Source organism: Symphalangus syndactylus, chromosome 14 (assembly GCF_028878055.3).
Source record: "Symphalangus syndactylus isolate Jambi chromosome 14, NHGRI_mSymSyn1-v2.1_pri, whole genome shotgun sequence".
In the NCBI taxonomy this organism is placed as follows: Eukaryota; Metazoa; Chordata; class Mammalia; order Primates; family Hylobatidae; genus Symphalangus; species Symphalangus syndactylus.
Window position 1 is genome coordinate 104,453,744 of NC_072436.2, and position 22,634 is coordinate 104,476,377.

General features: G+C 42.5%; 1 protein-coding gene across 10 annotated transcripts in view; it reads left to right on the forward strand.

The window, feature by feature from the left end:
* FEZ2 (fasciculation and elongation protein zeta 2) overlaps nucleotides 1-22,634 on the forward strand; it is a 70,686-nt gene that overhangs the window by 13,511 nt on the left and 34,541 nt on the right. For 5 of the 10 annotated variants that reach the window (XR_008650598.2, XM_063618158.1, XM_063618161.1 and 2 more), the window contains exons 1-2: nucleotides 8,608-8,907; nucleotides 16,379-16,487. Coding sequence is in view for 9 of the 10 variants with exons in the window: in XM_063618158.1 (XP_063474228.1) it covers nucleotides 8,630-8,907; nucleotides 16,379-16,487 (387 nt within the window). In the remaining variant the exon portion in view is untranslated. The other 5 variants (XM_055240704.2, XM_055240708.2, XM_063618159.1 and 2 more) reach the window with 3 other exon arrangements.

Consider the following 22,634-nt stretch of genomic DNA (forward strand, 5'->3'; position numbering starts at 1 on the left):
TGCTATCGTTTTTGAAAGAAAATGAAAGGGCTCTGTGCATGGTGAGGCAGGTGGTGGGAACTATCTAGGAGAGATGAAAATTGAGGGCTGCAATGGTGTCTGTCCAAGGTGGTTAGAGTTAAAATTTGAATGGGTCGAATTTGCTAAAGTACACTAAGGCTAAAGCTTCCTTTCTCCTCCCATCCTCGTCTTTAAACATGAACTGTCCCATTACCCTTCCACACTCCTGGCTGTCATCTTTGGCTGGAGCCCATGGCTTTTCAGTGACTTTCATATATAAGAACAGTCTTACTGTTAGGTATGCAGAAGTCTGATTCAATGTAAATCACAACCTCTATCTTATATTTGTGTTAGCCTCCTGGCCTGCTTAGACCTGACCTGGAAACTGGTTTGTGCTTCCACTTTTCTCCATCACATCCTGTCCCACTCTGCATCCTCTCTTCCGATTACGTTGGGGTGGTCTCCTGCTGGGGTCTCCTCAACCCTGCTAACCCTTTTTGTGGGACCTTTTCAAGGTGACTCAAGTCTAGCTCTCCTCAGGGCTGTCTTTCCACTTGGCCCCAGGGAAAACCATGCATCCTTGCTCAACAGATGGTGTAAGCATGGGCTGCTCACTCTGTAGACCTCTTTCTCAGCACTGTCATCGTGGGAAGCTCCCTAGCCTCGTGCCTTCAGAGTTCTTTAGGCAAGAGTTTGCCTCAGTTTTTAACTTCCCATGTGTCTCCAAACTCCAGGGGACTTCAATCAGGATCTCCCAAGAACTCGCTCATGGTGTCCCACTCTGGGCTCACAGAGGCAGCAGTGTCCATGTCTTTCATCTAAGTAACCATCCAGCTGGAGAGAAAGTCACTGTTTATTGATCCTTCTTGCAAGGTTGGCCCACACTCTGCTTCTTCGGAAGCCCTCACACTTGGCTTGAGTAGGGAGCACCCTGGGCCCTTCTTAATCTGGCTGACAGTTCTGCTTCTCAACGACTAGAATTCTTCTTTAGAATTTCTAGTTTTCTCACCTGTAGGTGGGTCATAGGGTAGGCAGAAAGCTCTGGTTCTGCTCTCACTAGTAAGTCACCCAGTTAACAGCCAGTTGCTGTTATTTCTAGGAGAGAGCAATATTCAAGGTGACAAAGAAGCCAGAAGGACGAACAGAATCATATCTGTCCCATTTCTGTGGAGACTCCCAGGAACCACTGAGATGACTATGGATGGTGTATCAGTCTGTGAGAGCTCCCATTGCAAAATATCACAGACTGGGCAGCTGAAGCAAAAGAAATTCATTTCCTCACAGTTCCGGAGGCTAGAAGTCTAAGACGAAGGTGTCAGCTGGGTTGGTTTCTGCTGAGGTGTCTCTCCTCGGCCTGCACATGGTCGTCATCTCACTGTGTCATCATGTGGTCTCTCCTCTGTGTGAGTGCATCCCTGCTGTTTTCTTGTGTGTCCAAATTTCCTCTAGGTACCAGTCAGACTGGATTAGGGCACACTTAACAAATTTTCTTTTCTTTCTTGCTTTCTTTCTTTTTTTTCTTAATTTGAGACAGTCTCACTCTGTTGCCCAGGCTGGAGGGCAATGGTGTGATCTTGACTCACTGCAACCTCCATGTCCTGGGTTCAAGTGATTCTCCTGCCTCAGCCTCGAGAGTAGCTGGGATTACAGGCTCAAGCCACCACACCCGGCTAATATATATATATAGTATTTTTAGTAGAGACGGCATTTCATCATGTTGGCCAGGCTGGTCTCAAACTCCTGACCTCAAGTGAGTGATCCGCCCACTTCGGCCTCCTAAAGTGCAGGAATTACAGGTGTGAGCCACTGTGCCTGGCCAAAAATTCTTTATTTTAACTTAATTACATCTATGAAGACTTTATCTCTAAATACAGTCATACTCTGAGGTGCTGGGGCTTACGGCTTCAACTATGGATTTTGAGGGGACACAGTTTAGCTCATAACAAAAGCAGAAGGCTGAGGCTGAGTTTAGCTGGCCCATCTGGGTAGATGCAGTCTGGAGAGCACCTGCTGTCTCCTGTGTCCACTTACCCACAGAGCTGGGTACATCAACAGCACAATGTAGGCATTGGGAGTACCAGGAGTCTTGCATTTCCATGGCTGGGGAGTGAATGAGATACTGAAATTCAGGCACTGGTGGTAATTCAGTTCATCACAAATCCCCAGTTGGGTGAGACTCACAGACATTCGGGGTATGCACTAATCCAGTTTTCCAAAGAGCAAATCAATCCTTCAGAGTTACAAAGTTACTGTCTCTGTCCTTGCAACATGGAATGAAACTAACATTTCTTTCTTTAAACAATAAGAACAAGGAATGAACAAATCTCCTATGCTAAACCCTTTAATACCAGATTAGAAACAACTAGCTTACTTTTGTGTCTACCCTAGTCAAATCAGGCAGAAAATTGAGCAATTATATGTCTGTTTGCTTAAGTTATGTAAACAATTATCTTAATAGGCTACTTTGTTTTGTTTCTGTAGACCAACACCCATCTGACTTAAGTGGGATTTTTATTTAGCTACATAACATTTTGATTAAGCTATTTTGATGAGCAATATTGGTGCAGCTCCTTTGCTGTCAAGACATTTTGACCACACTTAAAAAGAGAAGAAAAAACCCTACTAAACTTACAGCTTAAGTATGTTTGTTACGAATGGATACATATGTAACAAACCTGCACATTGTGCACATGTGCCCTAAAACCTAAAGTATAATAATAATAAAAAAGAAAATGTAAAAAAAAATTTTTTTTTAATGTTTTATGTAAAATAGACATCCTCACCTTTAGTCCCACTTCATCCCTACCTTGTTTACAATGAAGTTTTCCATTTTTAAAGACAGGAAATTTTAATATGTTTGAATATAAAAACTTAGGGGCAAGAATACAAATGAAAAACAAAGACTCAAGAAAATAAAATTCCAAAGGAATAGGACAGTTTAACACTCATCCTTTTTTTTTTTTTTTTGAGGCCAGTCTCAGCTGTTGCCCAGACTGGAGTGCAGTGGTGCGATCTCCGCTCACTGAAACCTCCACCTCCCGGGTTCAAATGATTCTTGTGTCTCAGCCTCCTGAGTAGCTGGTACTACAAGCATGAGCCATTATGCCCGGCTAATTTTTGTATTTTTAGTAGAGATGCGGTTTTGCCATGATTGACCAGGCTGGTCTCAAACTCCTGGCCTCAAGTAATCCACCTACTTTGGTCTCCCACAGTGCTGGGATTACAGGCATTAGCTACTGCACCCGGCCTAATGCTCATTCTTATACTACCCTTAGTGCAAATTTTGGCAGACTCATCTGGCTGATTTTGTGGAATATTGCTGGATAGTATGGTTCCCTTGTCCCAACACTTGAAACTAAAGAAAATTTGGGACAAGTACTCTTATAAGAAGTTTATATTGATAAGTATGCCAGAAAATAAAACATAATGCTACCCAAATATAATCCAAGTCTCCTTGTTTCTTTTCAGCTGCAAATGCCTCTGAATTGTCTATGTCAATTTCTCTCTATAAACCTATTGGTACCTCTTTTGATACCACCTAGTCTCCAGACGTGCCCCGTTACTCTATTACAGTGTCACCTACTGACAGTCATTGTGCTCAATATAACTTTTTTCTGCTTTTTTTCTTACTCGTTTGCCTCCAATTCAGTGGGAAGTGGACTTATTTGTATTTTCTTGAAGGTTCACAACTTTTTCTCTTTTCTTCATCATTTTTTTTTTCTTTCCTGTATGGGCCAGAGAAGGATTTCCCATTTCCACTAATTTTTTTCTTCTTCTCAAATTAGCGCCTCAAATGCGTCTCTGAAAACTCAAGTCCACCAATGACAATAGTCTATTTTATTAATTTTGTAATTCTTTCCAGTGAAGTTAATTTACATAACTGTAGTATAAAATACAGATTTAATCAAGAGGCAAAATAGGAGGGATGGTAAACAAATTATAATGTCAGATAAACAACTACTGCCAATGGTTGTTTCCATTTATTTTTAAGAGATCAGCATTTGATTACTCAGAACACAAGCAGGCATGCACTTGGTAGTGTTTTCCCTACCCATCTATGGAGGTGCCTTGTAAGGCTGCAGCTATGGCCAGTCACCTTGGTTCTTTCTCTTGGAGCCTACTACTGCTTCTTCTCAAGGTGGTTCTGCCTGATCAGGATGCTGGCTTAATCATTAAAATGGAAGGTGTGGCTGTTCACTAAAGATTTATCTCTGTCGACCTTGAATGAACTGGAATGAAATATTCTTTATTAATAAATTCTAGATTGTGGTCTTTGTCTCCTCAACAGTTTCTTGATTTTTTTTTTTTAAGAGACAGCCCCTTGCTCTGTCACCCAGGCTGAAGTGTAGTGGTGTCATCATAGCTCATTGTAATGAACTCCTGGGCTCAAGTGATCCTCCTGCCTCAGCCTCCCAAGTAATTTGGACTACAGGCACATGCCACTATGTCTGGTTAATTCAATTTTTTTTTTTTTTTTTAAGTGGAGAAAAAGTGAAGAGAAGCTACTCTTTCCTTTTTGGCAAGCAAGCAACCTTTCCTTAAATTATTGGGTCACCATATAGATTTCTAAATTATTTTTGCTTTTGTTTCATCAGCTGTTTTTTTTTTCCTTCTAGTTATAAATGATTTCAGCAATTACCTTAGCTCTTCTCAATAAACTTTCATTTACATACCTTCTCATTATTTTACTGTTGCTTTATAATGCCTCTGGCCTTTGCTGAATATGATACTTTGACAACTAGATATTTTTTGGTTTTGTATTCAACAGTTTCTTTTGCAGTTCTTATATTTTCTGACTGATTATACTTTTAGGTGATGCTATGGTTTGAATGTGTCCCCTAAAGTTTATGTGTTGGAAACTTCATCCCCAATGCAACAGTTTTGAGAGATGGGACCTTTGAGAGGTGTTTGGATCATGGGGACAATGCCCTCATGAATGAATTAATAGCATTATCCCAGAAGTGGGTTAGTTATGGCAGAAGTAGATTTCTGATAAATGGATCAGTCTGACCTTCCTTCTCTCCCTGCTCTCTCACTCTCTTGCCCTTCCACCTTCTGCCTTGAGATGACACAATGTGAAAGCCCTCACCAGATGTCAGCACCATAATCTTGGACTTCCTTACCTCCAGAACTGTGAGAAATCAATTTCTTTATAAATTACTCAGTCTGTGGTATTCTGTGATAGCAACACAAAATGGACCAAGACAGGTGACCTATATGTTGAATAACTGATTTTTAAATTTTTTTGTTATGTAAACTTCCACTCTGATATATATGTGCAAAATTTACGTACATTGTCAAACCAGAAAAGTAACCTTTTCCATCTTAAATGATTAATATGCATATAATACTCAAGTGCTATGAAGCTCTCTTTAAAAGTTCTTCTATATTCTCTAATTTTGAATCAAGGGCTGAAAACTAATTCAATAGGCTAGCTTTTCTTAATATATCAAGTGAGTAAGCATGTTTACACATGCTCATTTTCTTATGGCCTGCAGGATTTGGTAGGAAATAAAAGGTGCAAAATAAATAGATTTTGGTGGGCAAATTAGTAGAAGTAGGTTATGTGAAATATAACAAAGTGAAAGAACCTCTTCTTAATTGGAAGCTTTTGGGTATTGACGGACTGATCAAAACAAGTGAGGCTGGCAGGAAGCCTGTGGTGTTTCTAGATTTGTGGCAGTGTAGGAAGCTAGAATTTGGCTGATGAGTATGAGAGTTGCTGGAAAATGAGCTAAGCTTGCCGTCAGGAATTATTAAGTGAAGGGGTTTACAGAACAGTAACTTGGAGACGGATTCTCTTAAAGAAATCTGGGCCCAGTACCAAAGGAACTAAAGGAAAGGGTGGGGATAAGGGAATGGAGCCACGACCTGGGTGGAACATGGTCTCTCCTCCTGTAGGATGATCTGGAAGGCTGTGGAGCGACCTGAAGTCCCCAGATAAACATGGGAAGAGAGGTGTGTGGTAGGCACTAAAGAGAAACATTGCTACTTTATAATTTTATCTGGTTACAAACATTTAAACGGTTTAAATTTACAAGTATTTAAAGTTTTCTGCTGTTACGCGTTTGTGTTTACAGTAACTATTTAAAATCTACCAAAGCACCAATTAACAATTTATTCCACTCTGCAGTTTCTTTCTAATCTAATTGCTCTGTCGCTATAAAGTGGCAAAACTATAGAGAAATATAGTGTTTTCTCACAGACACATCTATTTGGAGCATTCTTATGGATAGCGTTGAGTGCCAAGGTTACCATGAGTGTGCAAACACGAGTTGACCAAGAAAAGTGATTTTCATCTTGTTTTCCCAAAGGGATATTCAAAATGCATACGGTAATATCCAGTAATTTATATTTAATTAAAAATAAAAAGCATCCTGTGTAAGAAATTTGACTAAAATAAAATTCTAATACTATTGGAGCTAAACCAGTGACAATTTATTTAAGAACATCTGAAAATTTTGACAGTGCTACATTTGGGTTCTAAGAGCAATCATTCTCACTCACATGTGGACACACCATAACAGGTAAATGGAAATATGAGTCAAGAAAAATAAATGAATTTTATCTTAGCCATGTACATAATTTAGAGAGTCTGCATCAACTAGATAGTTTCCTCATAACTTTGTGGTTGTAGTCAAACACCTGGAGAAAAATAGCTCTTTGATACTTTGGAGCATCACTTTTGAGTAATGTTCAGATAGCTGAGTTAGAATGTTTTCTCATCAATCCAAAAGCTATTGTTCACTGTTGACTAATTAGTTCTAGCTCTGGGCTAACTGGGGATCAGTATCCACTCCCTTTATGGTTTCAAAGGAAATAGGGAACAACATTTCCTTTAATTATCAACAGTATCTTAGGTTTAATCACAGAACTATTTTATTTGATATGGGACAAATCACGAAAGTAAAACACAACATTTATTGGACTAGTAAACAAGAAAATGTTGGTATTAACATGTATTCATGAAAATGTGTTTCCATGCTGCTAAGAGATGGACAAAGCATACTGGGAAAAATTTATTTTCTATTACTAACTTCACATTTATTTTTCAAACTATGAGCTCGTCTTTCATCACCTAACCAGCTCCACCTTCTAAGTGAAGTATTTGATCATGCCAGTCCAGAGATGTCACTCTTCTCAACTCCTAAGCATTCATTGCCTCTACACATTCATACTTCCTTATGATAATATTTACTTTTTCCTCCCTTAAAAAAAATTTTTTTTGGCCAGGCACGGTGGCTCACGCCTGTAACCTAGCACTTTGGGAGGCCGAGGCGGGCGGATCACGAGGTCAGGAGATTGAGACCATCCTGGCTATCGCGGTGAAACCCCGTCTCTACTAAAAATACAAAAAATTAGCCAGGCGTGGTGGCAGGTGCCTGTAGTTCCAGCTACTCGGGAGGCTGAGGCAGGAGAATGGCGTGAACCCGGGAGGCGGAGGTTGCAGTGAGCCGAGATCGCGCCACTGCACTCCAGCCTGGGCGACACAGCGAGACTCTGCCTCAAAAAAAAAAGTTTTTTTTTTTTTTTTGGACTGAGCCTAGCTCTGTCGCCCAGGCTGGAGTACAGTGGCGCGATCTCGGCTCACTGCAACCTCTGACTTCCAGGTTCAAGGGATTCTCCTGCCTCAGCCTTCTGAGTAGCTGAGATTATAGGCGTGTGCCATCATGTTTGGCTAGATTTTGTATTTTTAGTAGAGACGGGGTTTTACCATGTTGGCCAGGCTGGTCTCGAACTCCTGACCTCAAGCGATCCGTCCACTTCGGCCTGCCGAAGTGCTGGGATTATAGGCGTGAGCCACCGCGCCAGGCCTACTCCATTTTTTTTGTACTGTAGTAAAATAAACATAAATTTACCATCGTAACCATCTGTATATGTATAGATCAGTGGCATTCGGCACATTAACAGTGTTGTGGAACCATCACCACCACCCATCTCCATAACTCTTTTCATCTTGCAAAACTGAACCGCCCAATCACAATTACTTTTTATGAGGCCTAAACAATTTCTTATTACTCTTATCACTCCGACATTGTAAGCCCTGTGTATGGGGCACACATGTATTAGTTATAACATACACATAGGTTATCTACTATTAGGCATTGCTCTAAGTGCTTTGCAAATGTTAACTGGCATAATTATTTATCTTTGTATGTTCTTTAGGATCTAGCAGGTGCTTTGCACGTGAGAGCTAAAATATATGAGGAATGAATTTCAGTACCACTTAAACATTTCCCATTGACTCTGGCTGTTACTCTGGTTGGCAAGTTAGGAAAGGAGTAGGTAACTTGGGGAAAACGACTTTCGAGGCGTAATCTGATATTAGGTCGTAATTTTAAAGAAGTCCTTTATTTTAGCCACATTTAGGCCAAGTTTCTAATAAGGGAAGCTAAGAGGGAAGTTATTCCTAAATGATAGAGAATATAGGAAGTGACTCAAGGCAGTTACGGTCTTGGCTTTCTAGTAGCATCGCGTTCAACTCCAGGAAGACTCAGGCAACCGGGAGACCCAGAGCTGGGACAGCCTGGGAACTGTCCGCCGGATAGCGAGCGGGGGCGGGGCTTCGGGCAGGGGCGGGGCCGGGCTGGGCCGGACGGGGCGGGGCCCGCGACTGCTCCGGGCGGCGATGGCGGCGGACGGGGACTGGCAGGATTTCTATGAGTTCCAGGAGCCGGCCCGGAGCCTCCTGGACCAGGAGAACTGTAACGCGAGCCCCGAGCCCGGGGCGGGAGGGGAAGCGGGGGCGGGGGCCGGGGCGGGCGGGGGCGCCGACGGTTTCCCGGCCCTGGCCTGCAGCTTGGAGGAAAAGCTGAGCCTATGCTTCCGCCCCTCGGATCCGGGCGCCGAGCCCCCGAGGGCGGCCGTGCGGCCCATCACGGAGCGCAGCCTCCTGCAGGGGGACGAGTGAGTGCGGGCCCCGGCCGGGAGCGGGCGGGAGCCTCCCCTGCCCCTCGCCCGACCCGCCGGCCCCCCGGCCGCAGCTTCTCCCCGTGCCCTCCTTCCGCCTCCATGGACGCGGGAGTCCCCGCCCTCTCCGCCCTCTCGCTTCCCTCCTCGGGCCGTCGGCCTCGGCTAGCCCAGCAATTTAAATCCCTTGCCCACCGCCGCCACGCGCCCTGAAAACCTCCGCCTCGGTCCCTCCCGTCCTTCTTCCTGCAAACCAAACCCTCGTTTGCTTTAGAGGGGAATCGCCCATGCAGAGCCCGTAGTTAGAGACAGCACCTCCTGGGGCAAGTGTGTCGCCATTCATTCACTCAAGTAGCATTTATTAAGCACCTGCTGAGTGCCAGGCTCTGCTTCGCACAGGGAACACCAAAACGACTGGGCACTGTCCCTCCCACTTAGGACACAACGTAGGATGGAAGATAGATTTGTAAACAAATATATGTATGAATGTAATTAGCGCTGCAATGGTTATATGTACCAAATGTGGGAGACTTAAAAGCGTGTGTCTTGGGGAGAGTCAGGAACGACTTTATAGAGAAATGTGCAAACGAGATCTGACTGATGAGTGGGAGTGTGCCTGGCAGGTGGAAAAAAGTCTATAGTTCTAGGTGGAGTATATTGCCTGAGCATAAGTACCAACGTGCGAGGCAGCATTTAGGGCACAGGAATCTGTGGGACCCACCCGAGAGCCTGGTAGAGTGCGAGCCGCCACAGAGACGAAAACGAAGGGCCCTGCTTACTGATGGTAACGATCGCATGGTCTGGTGGGGAGACCAAGGCATACACAGGTAATACTAATAATTACAGAATCACCTAAGAGCAATGATAGGAGGTTCACGGGGATTTATCACAGCTGGGAGAGGGGAGGCGCAGAGTTCCTGAGGGCACTTTTTAAACCACCCTGAGCCGCAATTATAATTTGGTTAAGTAAGAGTTGTAATTAGGTACCATGGTTTTACCCCCAAAAGATGGTAAATAGGAATGGTGAGAGTAAGGGGACTTGAGCATGTTGTGTATATAGCCGGGAGAGGAGCCTCTGGAGAGGCTGAAGGTAAAATGAGCGGAATAAGATTGGGCGCGGTGGCTCACACCTGTGATCCCAGCACTTTGGGAGGCTGTGGTGGGAGGATGGCTTGCTTCCAGCAGTTCGAGACCAGACTGGGCAATATCGTGAAACCTGGTCTTTACAAAAAAATTAAAAAAATTAGTGAAGTCCGGTGGCGCATGCCTGTGGTCCCACGGACCCAGCTGCTCAGCAGGCTGAGATGGCAGGATGGCTTGAGTCCGGGAGGCGAAGGTTGCAGTGAGCCAACATCGCACAACTGCACTCCAGCCTGGGTGACAGAGCGAGACTTTGTCTCAAAAATGAGGACATGGGAAGGAATGGATTTTTAGAGCATTGATGGGATGGAGAGACTCTTAAGAGGTTAGGGAAGAATTTTTGAGAGACAGGGCAGTAGTCAAGGGCACGGAAAGGGGTTTCCAGCCTGGTTGTCTCCTTTCCTTTGTGAAACAAACAGATTTATCAGGAATAAGGTAGGAAGCTTGAAAAGACAGCTTTGGGAGTGGGGCCTGTAAACGTGGGTGAGCAGTGGTGCAGGCCCACCTGTGTTTGGAGACCATCTCCTTTTATTGGTTCCTCTGTACAGTGTTCTGCCCAGGTGTAGAGAAGGGAAACATTTCTAATTGGATTTTATACACACATGCATGCAGTCAGTAGCAAAAGATGACATTTTTGGAAGCCTGTTCCCAAAGAGAAGATAATTTTATGTATATGTAGATTTAGATACTCTGAATCACTAAACCCAGGACACATTCTGGATTTAAAAATTAGTGTAGATTTATTATGTATTTGGGTTTATCACGAGTAGCTGACTTAAATCAATTAGAGGATTGTACGTAGATCGTTAAGAGTCTTTGTTTCACTTAGACGTCAGGAAAGTAGGTTATTTTAGCCTTTGCTTAAAAATATTTTGTTGCTCTTGTTAATGGTATTTAGTAGATGATATGTTGGTGGTAATGCATGTCTCTTGACTTGGGAATGCATGTGAAATCTGTTTTTTTTTCGGGAGTTGGGAGCTGGTTGTCACTGGCATTGTCCCTTTTATATTACGAAAACATACTCACCATTGCTTGCTCCCTTTCCCTAGATATAATTGATAATTGTTTTACTCAGATATTGCTGTGCTTTAGGTCAAGGGGTCCCCAACCCCTGGTCCATAGACCGGTACTGGAACTGGGCCACACAACAGGAGGTGAGTGGCTGAGTGAGTGACCAAAACTTCATCTGTATTTACAGCTCCTCCCCATTGCTTGCATTACCATCTAAGCCACCTCCTGTCAGATCAGCCACGGCATTAGATTCTCATAGGAGCTGAACCCCATTGTGAACTGCAGAAGTGAGGGTTCTAGTTTGTAGACACCTTACGAGAATCTAATGCATGATGGTCTGTCTCTGTCTCCCCTCTCCCCCAGAGAGGACCATCTAGTTGCAGGAAAACAAGCTCAGGGCTCCCATTGATTCTACATTATGATGAGTTGTATAATTATTTCATTATATATGACAACGTAATAATAATAGAAATAAAGTACCCCATAAATGTAATGTGCTTGAATCAACCCAAACCCTCCCCCACCCCTGGCACTTTATTTAACTTCTCTGAGCCTCAGCTTTTGTTTTGGTTAAATATGGATTGTATTTACCTACTGAGGTTTTACTTATAAGAGTATTGTGCAGGATTCAGTGTTGGCAGGACTTTGACCTCCTTGCAAAAGAGCTGTCCTGACCGTTGTTTACGACTGGTTGTAATACTTTATGATAAAGATGAAGGCAGTTCATATGTCTTGACTGCAGAATTCTAGAAATCTTTCACTAGAGTTGCCTCTGTGTCCTTCCAGCTACCATTGTTTTGACCTTGGTGGAGACTGTTAGTTGGCTTTCATTTTCTTGGAAGATCAAACTCACTGACAGGCACTTCTAAGTGAAGTATTCCATCCCATTTGCCTTTTTCTTATAGCCTTGTTTAAGAAGGAGCAAATAAGCAGACAAAGCAAACTCCTCAAATTCTGGACTGTCTTCACCTGCTAGTGTATCCTGCTTAAGTTCCTGACCAGGATTAGGTCTATAGTCAGTGATATGGTTTGGCTGTGTCCCCACCCAAATCTCAACTTGAATTGTATCTCCCAGAATTCCCACGTGTTGTGGGAGGGATCCAGGGGGAGGTAATTGAATTATGGGGGCTGGTCTTTCCTGTGCTATTCTCATGATAGTGAATACGTCTTACAAGATCTGATGGGCTTATCAGGGGTTTCCACTTTTGCTCCTTCCTGATTTTCCCTTGCTGCCACCATGCAAGAAGTGCCTTTTGCTTCCTGCCATGATTCTGAGGCCTCCCCAGCCATGTGGAACTAAGTCCAATTAAACCTCGTTTTCTTCCAGTCTTGGGTATGTCTTTATCAGCTGCGTGAAAATAACCTGTAGTAAATTGGTACCAGTAGAGTGGAGCGTTGCTGAAAAGATACCTGAAAATGTGGAAACGACTTTGGAACTGGGTAACAGGTAGAGATTGGAATAGTTTGAAGGGCTCAGAAGACAGGCAAATGTGGGAAAGTTTGAAACTTCCTAGAGACTTGTTGAATGGCTTTCCCAAACTGCTGACAGCAATATGGACAATAAAATCCAGGCTGAGGTGGTCTCAGATGGAGATGAGGAAGTTGTTGGGAACTGGAGCAAAGATGACCCTTGTTATGTTTTAGCAAAGAGAACTGGTGGCATTCTGCCCCTGCCTTAGAGATTTGTGGAACTTTGAACTTGAGGGAGATGAGTTAGGGTATCTGGCAGAGAAAATTTCTAAGCAGTAAAGCATTCAAGAGGTAACTTGGGTGCTATTAAAGGTATTCAGTTTTATAAGGGAAGCAGAGCATAATAAAAGTTTGGAAAATTTGCAGCCTGACTATGCGATAGAAAAAAAAAAACCCATTTTCTGGGGAGAAATTCAAGCTAGCTGCAGAAATTTGCATAAGTAGCAAGGAGCCTAATGTTAATCCCCACAACCATGGGGAAAATGTCTCCAGGCCATGTCAGAGACCTTCATGGCAGCTCCTCCCATCACAGGCCTGGAGGCCCAAAAAGGAACAAGTGGTTTTGTGAGCTGGGCCTAGGGTCTGCCTGCTGTGTGTGGCCTAGGGACTTGGTGCCCTGTGTCCCAGCTGCTCCAGCTGTGGCTGAAAGGGGCCAAAGTGCAGCTCAGGCTGTGGCTTCAGAGGGTGCAAGCCCCAAGCCTTGGCAGCTTCCATGTGGTGTTGAGCCCGCAGGTGCACAGAAGTCAAGAATTGAGGTTTGGGAACCTCCTCCTAGATTCAGAAGATGTATGGAAATGCCTGGATGCCCAGGCAAAAGTTTGTTGCAGGGGCGGGGCCCTCATGGAGAACCTGTGCTAGGGCAGTGTGGAAGGGAAATGTGGGGTTGGAGCCCCCACACAGAGTCCCTACTGGGGCACTGCCTAGTGGAGCTGTGAGAAGAGAGCCACTGTCCTCCAGACCTCAGAATGGTCGATCCACCTACAGCTTGCACTGTGCGCCTGGAAAAGCCACAGACACTCAACACTAGCTTGTGAAAGCAGCGGGGAGGGAGGCTATACCCTGCAAAGCTACAGGGGCAGAGTTGTCTAAGACCATGGGAACCTACCTTTTGCATCAGCGTGACCTGGAGTCAAAGGAGATCATTTTGGAACTTTAAATTTTGACTGCCACTCTGGATTTCGGACTTGCATGGGCCCTGTAACTCCTTTGTTTTGGCCAATTTCTCCCATTTGGAACAGCCGTATTTACCCAATACCTGTACCTGCATTGTATCTAGGAAGTAACTAGCTTGCTTTTGATTTTACAGGCTTATTGATGCAAGGGGCTTGTCTCAGATGAGACTTTGACTGTAGACTTTTGGGTTAGTGCTGAAATGAGTTAAGACTTTGGGGGACTGTTGGGAAGGCATAACTGGTTTTGAAATGTGAGGACATGAGATTTGGAGGGGCCAGGGGCAGAATGATATGGTTTGGCTGTGTCCTCACCCAAATCTCAACTTGAATTGTATCTTCCAGAATTTCCACATGTTGTAGGAGGAACCCAGGGGGAGGTAATTGAATCATGGGGGCTGGTCTTTCCTGAGCTCTTTTCGTGATAGTGAGTAAGTCTCATGAGATCTGATGGGTTTATCAGGGGTTCCTGCTTTTGCATCTTCCTCATTTTCTCTTGCTGCCACCATGTAAGAAGTGCCTTTTGTCTCCGACCATGATTCTGAGGCCTCCTCAGCCATGTGGAACTGTAAGTCCAATTAAACCTCTTTTTCTTCCCAGTCTTGGGTATGTCTTTATCAGCTGCATGAAAATGGACTATACAGTCAGTTATTCAGTGTTTGAAAATTTCTTATCCAGAAAGGTATGAGCCAGAAACCCAGCAAGTTTAGCAGTCCACAGACATTGCCTCCAATTCTACTTCCTTGGCATTAGAGGAGATATTCCAACAGAGAGGAGAATAGGAATGGACTGTGCATATGGGAGCTTTGCTGGGTAGATGAGTTAGTTCTCTAGAGCTTTTTGGGTTCACATTTTTATTAAGGCTAATTTTATGTATATATTTTTAGAAACAGGGTCTTGCTCTGTCACCCAGGCTGGAGTACAGTGGTGCCATCATAGCTCAGTACAGCCTTGAGCTCCTGAGCTTAAGCAGTCGTCCTGCCTTACCCTCCGAAAGTAGCTGGGACTGTGGCACATGCCATGGGCCTGGCCAATTAAATTTTTTTTTTTTTTTTGTAGAGATATGGGTCTCCCTTTTGTTGCCCAGGCTGGTCTTGAACTCCTGGCTTCAAGCAATCCTCCCACTTTGGCTTCCCAAAGTGCTGGGATTACAGGCATGAGCCACCAGGCCCATCCCTAATGTGCATTTTAAAGCCAAACATCATTTGGGATGTTATACTTTTAGCCGTTGTAGTCCTATTGCTTCTTTTTAGCGCCCAATCCCTATTTGTTAACTATGTTATGTCTGTATTTTAAAATTTTCATTCTTGGGCTTAATGCCTAGATGATGGGTTGATAGGTGCAGCAAATCACCATGGCATGTTTGCCTATGTAACAAACCTGCACATCCTGCACATGTACCCCGGAACTTAAAAAAAAAATTCATTCTTATGTTTATGCCCCAGCCAGGATTGTTTTTGTATCCTAGTGTCTTACACACTTGGAAAGAAAGCCTATTGCTTATTCACAATTAGATACTTAATAAACATTTTAGGGTGTTTTGTCTACATGACATCTTTGTGTATACCTCTAGCTAGTAAGTAGCTCATATGTTTAGTGTTTGACTTTACGTATCCCAATTAGATTTCAAGTCACTTGTATCTCTGAACTTTAGTTTTTCATAAAACATCGTGTTTTATTGTGCTGATTATTACTTTGGTATTGAAACCTGAATTTTGGTCATGAAATTTGAGTTTAGTGTTCTTATCTGGTCTGGTTTGGGACTCTCTTCAATACAGCTCATTTGAATTAATGCTTAGAGTAATGGAGCTGGAAGGAGTGTCTGCTTCTTGTCCAGGTCTCTCATTTATAGAAGGGCAGAGGATACCTAGGGAGGTTAAGGGGCTTGGCCAATGACTCGTTGTTTGAAGAAGGATGGAGATGAGAGTTTGTTTCCCTAGTCTCAGTCAAATGCCCTTTCCATTTTACCCTTTTGCCTCCCTGTAATGCTGTTGGGTAATAAGGTCAGGTAACTGCATTGGATAGAGCCTGTGTGCGTTTTATTGTGAACTCCCTCTCTTTCTCCTTTTCGTTGTATCTGCCTTTTCGTTGTATCTTTATTACAAATTAGATTAAATCCTGTTCTCACATTGAGAGTGAATTCTTTCTCCAGAAAGGATAACAAACCTTTTGTTTGAGAGAGATTTTTCACTTTTTGAAACAGTCTGTGTGTTTGAAGTTACAGAAGAAAAATAAGTGTAATGCACAGTTGTATTTATTACTCATGTGACCCTGGAAATATTTCTTACCTGCCCTGTGTTTCAGTTTCTTCATCTGTGAAATGATAATAGTGGTTCCCCCTTCTAATGTTGTTTTTGAAGATTGTGTGAGTTAATACATGTAAATTGCTTAGAACAGTGCCTAGCACCTAATACAATGGAAGTGTTGCCTATTGCCTATTGGGAGTTTTCTGTACGCCTTCACCTTCCCTTAGGACTTCTTGTCAGCCCAGTTATGTGATTTTTCACCTAGTTTTTGTTTAGGAGACTCTACTTTGTTGATGTTTTTCTGAGAAAAAATGTGCTTTCTGTTTTTCTCTGTTTTCTTTGACATTTGCTGTTCATCTTTCACTGAATATTTGTTTAAGAAAGATATACAGAATGTTAATTTTCATTGATTGTAGCTTTCTTCTTTTTAAGGATTTGGAATGCCCTGACAGATAATTATGGGAATGTGATGCCTGTAGACTGGAAGTCGTCGCATACTAGAACCTTGCACTTGCTTACTCTGAACCTTTCAGAACAAGGGGTAAGTTAGGAATTGAACCAATAGTGTTTGAATAACTTATGCTGATAATAGAACTGAAACAGTAGCATTTCTGCTTAACACAGATTCATTGACCTGCCTCTCATTTCTGAAACTTTAGCAGTTGGGGTGGCTCTGTCTTGCTGTGTTGGCTCTAGGGCCATCACCTTGCTGGCACGTTCCTCCAGTTCTTCTCCAGCACACTCACTTTTGTATGTGTAGCTAAATTTCCATCACAATTTTGTTTTTGAGATGGAGTCTCACTCTGTCGCCCAGGCTGTATAGTACAGTGGCTTACTGCAACCTCTGCCTCCCGGGTTCAAGCGATTCCCCCACCTCAAACTCTCAAGTAGCTGGGATTACAGGCATGAGCCACCATACCCGGCTAATTTTTGTATTTTCAGTAGAGACAGGGTTTCACCATGTTGGCTAGGGTGGTCTAGAACTCTTGACCTCAGGTGATTCACCTTGGCCTCCCAAAGTGCTAGGATTACAGGCGTGAGCCGCTGCGCCTGGCAGTGATGATGCACTGAAACACTCAGTAAAATTTTGATGCACTAAAACACTCGGTAAAAATGCTAGCCTTTGGTTTAATATACTGAGGGTATTGGAATCTCAACATGGAGTTAACTTTTTAATGAGTGTAGTGCCCTGCTAGACATGAAATGTTGTCAGGAGACTATGTATTCCTGTGAATAGTGGAGAACCTTTAAAAGATATTTTAGTTCTTGGCTTTTAAAATACGGTCTTGGCTAATTTATCTTTCTTGGGGGCTCCTGTGTACGTCCTGGTATTATAAAGTGAAGATGCCTTGACTAAGAAGTGTGAGCACGAGTGATGGGACAGGTAGGGAGGCAGAAAAGGGTTGAGAATTACCTGAAATGGAAAATCACAGTGTTAAGCTTGTTTAAATCTGATGAGAAACATAGCCAAATTATCTAAGTTTCAGGGCCAGGCTGTTTAAGTTCCTTATCAAATAATAATGTAAACTCATGCCAGATCTTCTTGCGTGCTCTATATTTCATTAAGTGTAATTATGTGATTATTGGGAATATAGTGCAGTAGGCCTGTCAGTATTTTAAATAGTATTGTTAATGTTTTGTTAAAAGGATTTTCTTACATATGTGATCAGAAAAGCCTACTGTTATTATTTTCTAGTAAAATGTAGAATTCTGGCTATATTTCCCAGTATTCAGTAGCTATGGAAATCTTCCTGACTGTGCCAGTCATTAATCCCATTAAGCTTTGCAGACTGACCTGGCATACATTTAATGAAAAGGAGCAAAATGAGGGATCTTTTGCTCTGTCTTATGTTTACTTAAGTCCTGGCTATCATTTTGGGCTTAGTTCAAGTTTCCCTTCCTGTCTGAAGCTTCCTATTACTGTTTTAGCCTTTGCTGATCTCATGGAGTTATACAATTTTAGAATTGGAAGGGACTTTAAAGGACACTTAATCCAGCCTCTCACTTGGGGGGAATCCACACCTCCAACATCTTGACAGATGGTCATTTAGCCATGGCCTAAATCCCTGCATGGAAGGAAAACACACTCCCCTCTGGGGGAACTGATGGCACTTGTGGGGTTGTGAACTTGTTATCTGTGCCACGGGGTTTAGCTTTGCTGTCTCATGGGTGCTAGTCCCCAGATCACTTTGTCCCTGTCTCTAAAATTACCACTGCCTTCTCTTGTTAATCGTATGTTTCTGGGTCTGTCACTAGATTGTGACTTCCCAGCGGGTATTTATATTTGTCTTTATAGTAACTACACTGTTCCTGGCACATAGTAAGTATGAAGGTACCTGTTTATTGAGTGAATAAGTGAATAGCCTTGTCGGTGAAACTGTAGGGCCAGAGATGGTGATAGAAAGGTTTTAAAAAAATATTTTCTATATTATTTAAAATAATGCAGAATGCACCGAAACCAGTCCATGGGTACTACTTTTTTGACATATTAAAAAATAGCATAGAAGAGCTTTCATTCATAGTTTCAAAGACAGGCCCATTAGCAGCATGAATGAGACACTTTAGTCCAATTTCATTGACTAAATGTACAGTGGGCCCACCGTATTCTCTGGTTTCACATCTGCTGCTTTAGCCAACTGTGGATTAAAAAACTTGAAAAAAAAGAACCTCACAATACAATAACAACACAATTAAAAATAATGAAAATAAAAAACCGATACAATGTAACAACTATAAACCATTTACCTTGTGTTAGGTATTATAAGTAATTTACATATAATTTAAAGCTTACAGGAGGATGTGCACAGGTTATATGCAAATACTACCCCATTTTATATAAGGGACTTGAGCATCTGCAGATTTTGCTATTGGGGTGTCCTGGAACCAATTTCCCATGGATACTGAGGGACTGCTGTATATCTTGTATTGTTCTTAGATTGCATCTTGGGAAGTCGCTCCCTTTTGCTGCCTTTTGAATGTTATTTTCAATGCCAGGGTAATGATATATAGCCAAGGTAGTGATTAGTAATGCTAGTACTGACATTAAAAAGCCTTACCTGGCCGGGCGTGGTGGCTCATGCCTATAATCCCAGCACTTTGGGAGGCCGAGGTGGATGGATCACCTAAGGTCAGGAGTTTGAGACCAGCCTTACCAACACGGCGAAACCCCGTCTACTAAAAATACAAAATTAGCTGGGCGTGGTGGCGCATGCCTGTAATTCCAGACACTTGGGAGGCTGAGGCAGGAGAATTGCTTGAACCTGGGAGGCAGAGGTTGCAGTGTGCCGAGATCGCGCCACTGCACTCCAGCCTGGGTGACAGAGCGAGACTCTGTCTCAAAAAAAAAAAAGCCTTACCTGGAAAAACTCAGCAGATGCAAGTGAACACGTGATCATTCACCTATCATCTCTCTGTTGTGACACGACTATTCTGGTGATGAATAGAATTGAAATTAGAACTCTTGTTTCTCAGGGAGGATTAGCACACACTGAGTTTCTGAAAAACAAATGGGCAATAAGGACTATGTAAGAAGCCACCACGTCATTCTATTACATGGTATATAATTAAACTTTTTTTTAACCTGGCAAAGTTACCGTATTTACCGTTGTCACCTGGTGCTCTATTCGTGCCATGACTAAGCTATGTAAAATTTCCCTTTTGAAAGCGTTCTTTAGATTATTTTATTTATAAAACAAAGTCTATAGAAATTTTTTTTTGACAAAAGAAGAATGTTTTTTGCATTAAAAAGAAAAACATTCAGGAAAACTAGTTTGCTAGATTGCAGTTTTAAATTTTTCTTTGATTGAAGATTAAGATGGCACACTTCTAAATTTGATAGGTCTTTTTTAGAGTAAGGCAACTGATATCTTTCAAAATCTTAACGTGGGCACATTTTTTCCATTTGATGTGTCTTCAGTTTTATACAGGGAAACAGTGCCACCAGGTCTGTATCTAACCCTGGCATTGGAAGGAGTGATGCGAATGCTTGGCAAAGAGAAGGCACATTTATGCCGAAGGGAGGAGTGAATAATGATACCCATGACAGCCAGGGCTAGTTTGCAAAGCCTGAAAGATATTCTAGCTCTTAGCATATGCCATCTCTGTGGGGAATGGACTTGGCCCTCTCTCTCTGGAAAGATGATCTGGGATCATTTCTGTTGTCATGGAAATTTATTATAATAGTTTACTGTTATTACTCATGTGTTTTGGCCATAACCCTATTCTAAATCTGGTGCCATTCTTGAATATACTTATATGATAGAATGTTTCTCATTCATTTCAGCTTAAGAACATCTTCTGTGCAGTATTTCTCCTTCCATTTGCATTTCTATCAGGATAGGGACTTTAGTATGCGTCTTTATACCTTTAAGAGTAGAAATAAGAAAAAGATAATAATGTCTTCCATAGAAGCAATTTGATTGATTGATTGGTTGATAGATTGAGAGAGTGTCTCCCTCTGTTGCCCAGGCTGGAGTACAGTGGCGCCATCATAGCTTACTGCAGCTTCCAACTCCTGGGCTTAAGCTATCTTCCTGCTCCAGCCTCCTGAGTAGCTAGGACTACACACGAGTACTGCCATGCCTGGCTAATTTTAAGAAAATATATTTCTGTAGAGACGAGGTCTTCCTGTGTTGCTCAGAGTGGTCTTGATTTCCTGACCTCAGGAGATCCTCCCACCTTGGCCTCCCAAAGTGTTGGGATTACAGGTGTGAGCCATGGCAACCTGGGCTTCCTTAGGAGTAATTTTTTTTTTTTTTTTTTTTTGAGACATCGTCTGGCTCTGTTGTCCAGGCTGGAGTGCAGTGGCGCCATCTTGGCTCACTGCAACCTCCACCTCCTGGGCTCAAGTGATCCTCCCACCTCAGCCTCCTGAATAGCTGGGACTACAAGTATGTGCCATCATGCCCGGCTAATTTTTTGTAGAGATGGGGTTTCACCATGTTTCCCAGGCTGTTCTCAAATGCCTGAGCTCAAGCAATCCACCTGCCTTAGCCTCCCAAAGTGCTGGGATTACAGGCATGAGCCACTGTCCCCACCCCGGATTAATTTTAAAATTAAAACTTTTAGTATTTATAAGCCAGAAGGGGAAAAATAAAACAAAATCATGGTCCTCAAGCTACAACATAGGAAGAGTGACTGGGAAGGGGGTGTGAAGTGTTGGAAGTGTAAGGATCGAAGAAGCTAATCGGTAGGTCTACTCCATGGTATCGACACGCCTTTGTGATCACAGTGTGCCACATTTTCATCTTCCGCAGTATTGAAGTCATACATCCCCTCTCATCAAGAGCCTAGTCTCTTGATCTTTCTCCTTCTTTAAAAAATTAAATTATTAAAGGAACAGCTGTCATAGTTTAAAAAGTAAATTAGAATTATAGGACTTAAATGAAAAGGCAGTCTGTGCTCCACTTACCTCATCCTTGATTTCTCCTTACCAGAGGTGACCACTTTAAATGATATTAGCTATTTCTTTTAGCAGATAACATGCTCATGCCATTTTACTTGATATTATTTTCTCAATTTTATAAATTTTATTTATTTATTTTCTACCCAGAGGGTGAAGGTTTAGCTCTCTTACTGTCCTTTGCCAATCCCTGACACCATACCCTCCCAAAAACTTCCCTTTCTCTGTCTTCCCAATATAATTACATAACATCTGGGGTTGAATTAATCTTCATCATTTATATTTACTATTTAAATGTGCACAGTTGACCCATTTTGATATATTATGTTTACATTTTCTCTTTTTCTACTTAGGTTTTTCCTTAGGATACTACCTGCCTTTTTTGTGGTTTATTTAGTTTATAATTAGCTGACCAGTTCAGCCTCAATAGAGCCGTAGAACTCATTTTAGTAAATGGACTGCACTAGGTAATCTGTCTAGTCCTTCTGCTCTCCCTCCCCACTCCCCTCTCCCTCTTGTCCATGCTCTCTGCAGTAACAATTCTAATCTGAATGTTACTCTCTAGTGTAGCTTTACAGTCATCATTCTGGGATTTTCACTTTACTATCATTATGAGAATTCTTTTTGTCACTTGTTATTAGACCACACGTCTTTTTTCTTTTTCATTTTCCTCCTGGTAGCTTTTTGAGAAAGGTATGAGAGGTAAATTTTTTCAGAACTTGTATGTCTGAAAATGTCTTTATCCTAAGCCCCTGCCTACTTGTTTTAGCTGGATATAGGATTCTAGGATGGAATTTCTCCAAACATGGAAGTTACATTGATTATTTTCTAGCATCTATTGTTGCTATTGAGAATTCACATGACATTTTGATTCCTGATCCTTTTAATGTGATATGCTTTTTTTTTTTTTTTTTTTTTTTTAACTCCCTGGAAGCTTTTGGATTCTCCTTTTTTCCACACAGTGTTCTGAGTTCGTGATGCTATGTTGAAGGCCATGGCCAGGCCTTTGCTAGGCTGATGGTGCAGTAAGAAATAAAATGAGAAGGGATGTCGTCACTGTGCAGGAGCCTGGAGTTGCACTATAGGGTTGTAGGTGGACCCTGCAGTGTTGATGGGGCCCTTCTCCCAGCCTAATGTTGGAAAGTCAGCGTGCCAGTGCTTCTTCCCTTGGCCCTTCTCACGTGCAGGTTTCTTACTGTGTAGGCTGTGTTCACCTGCAAACTTCAGATGGCTCATGTTATGGAGAACTAGGGAAGCAGTAGGGACCTACATCCACTCCGTTGTGTC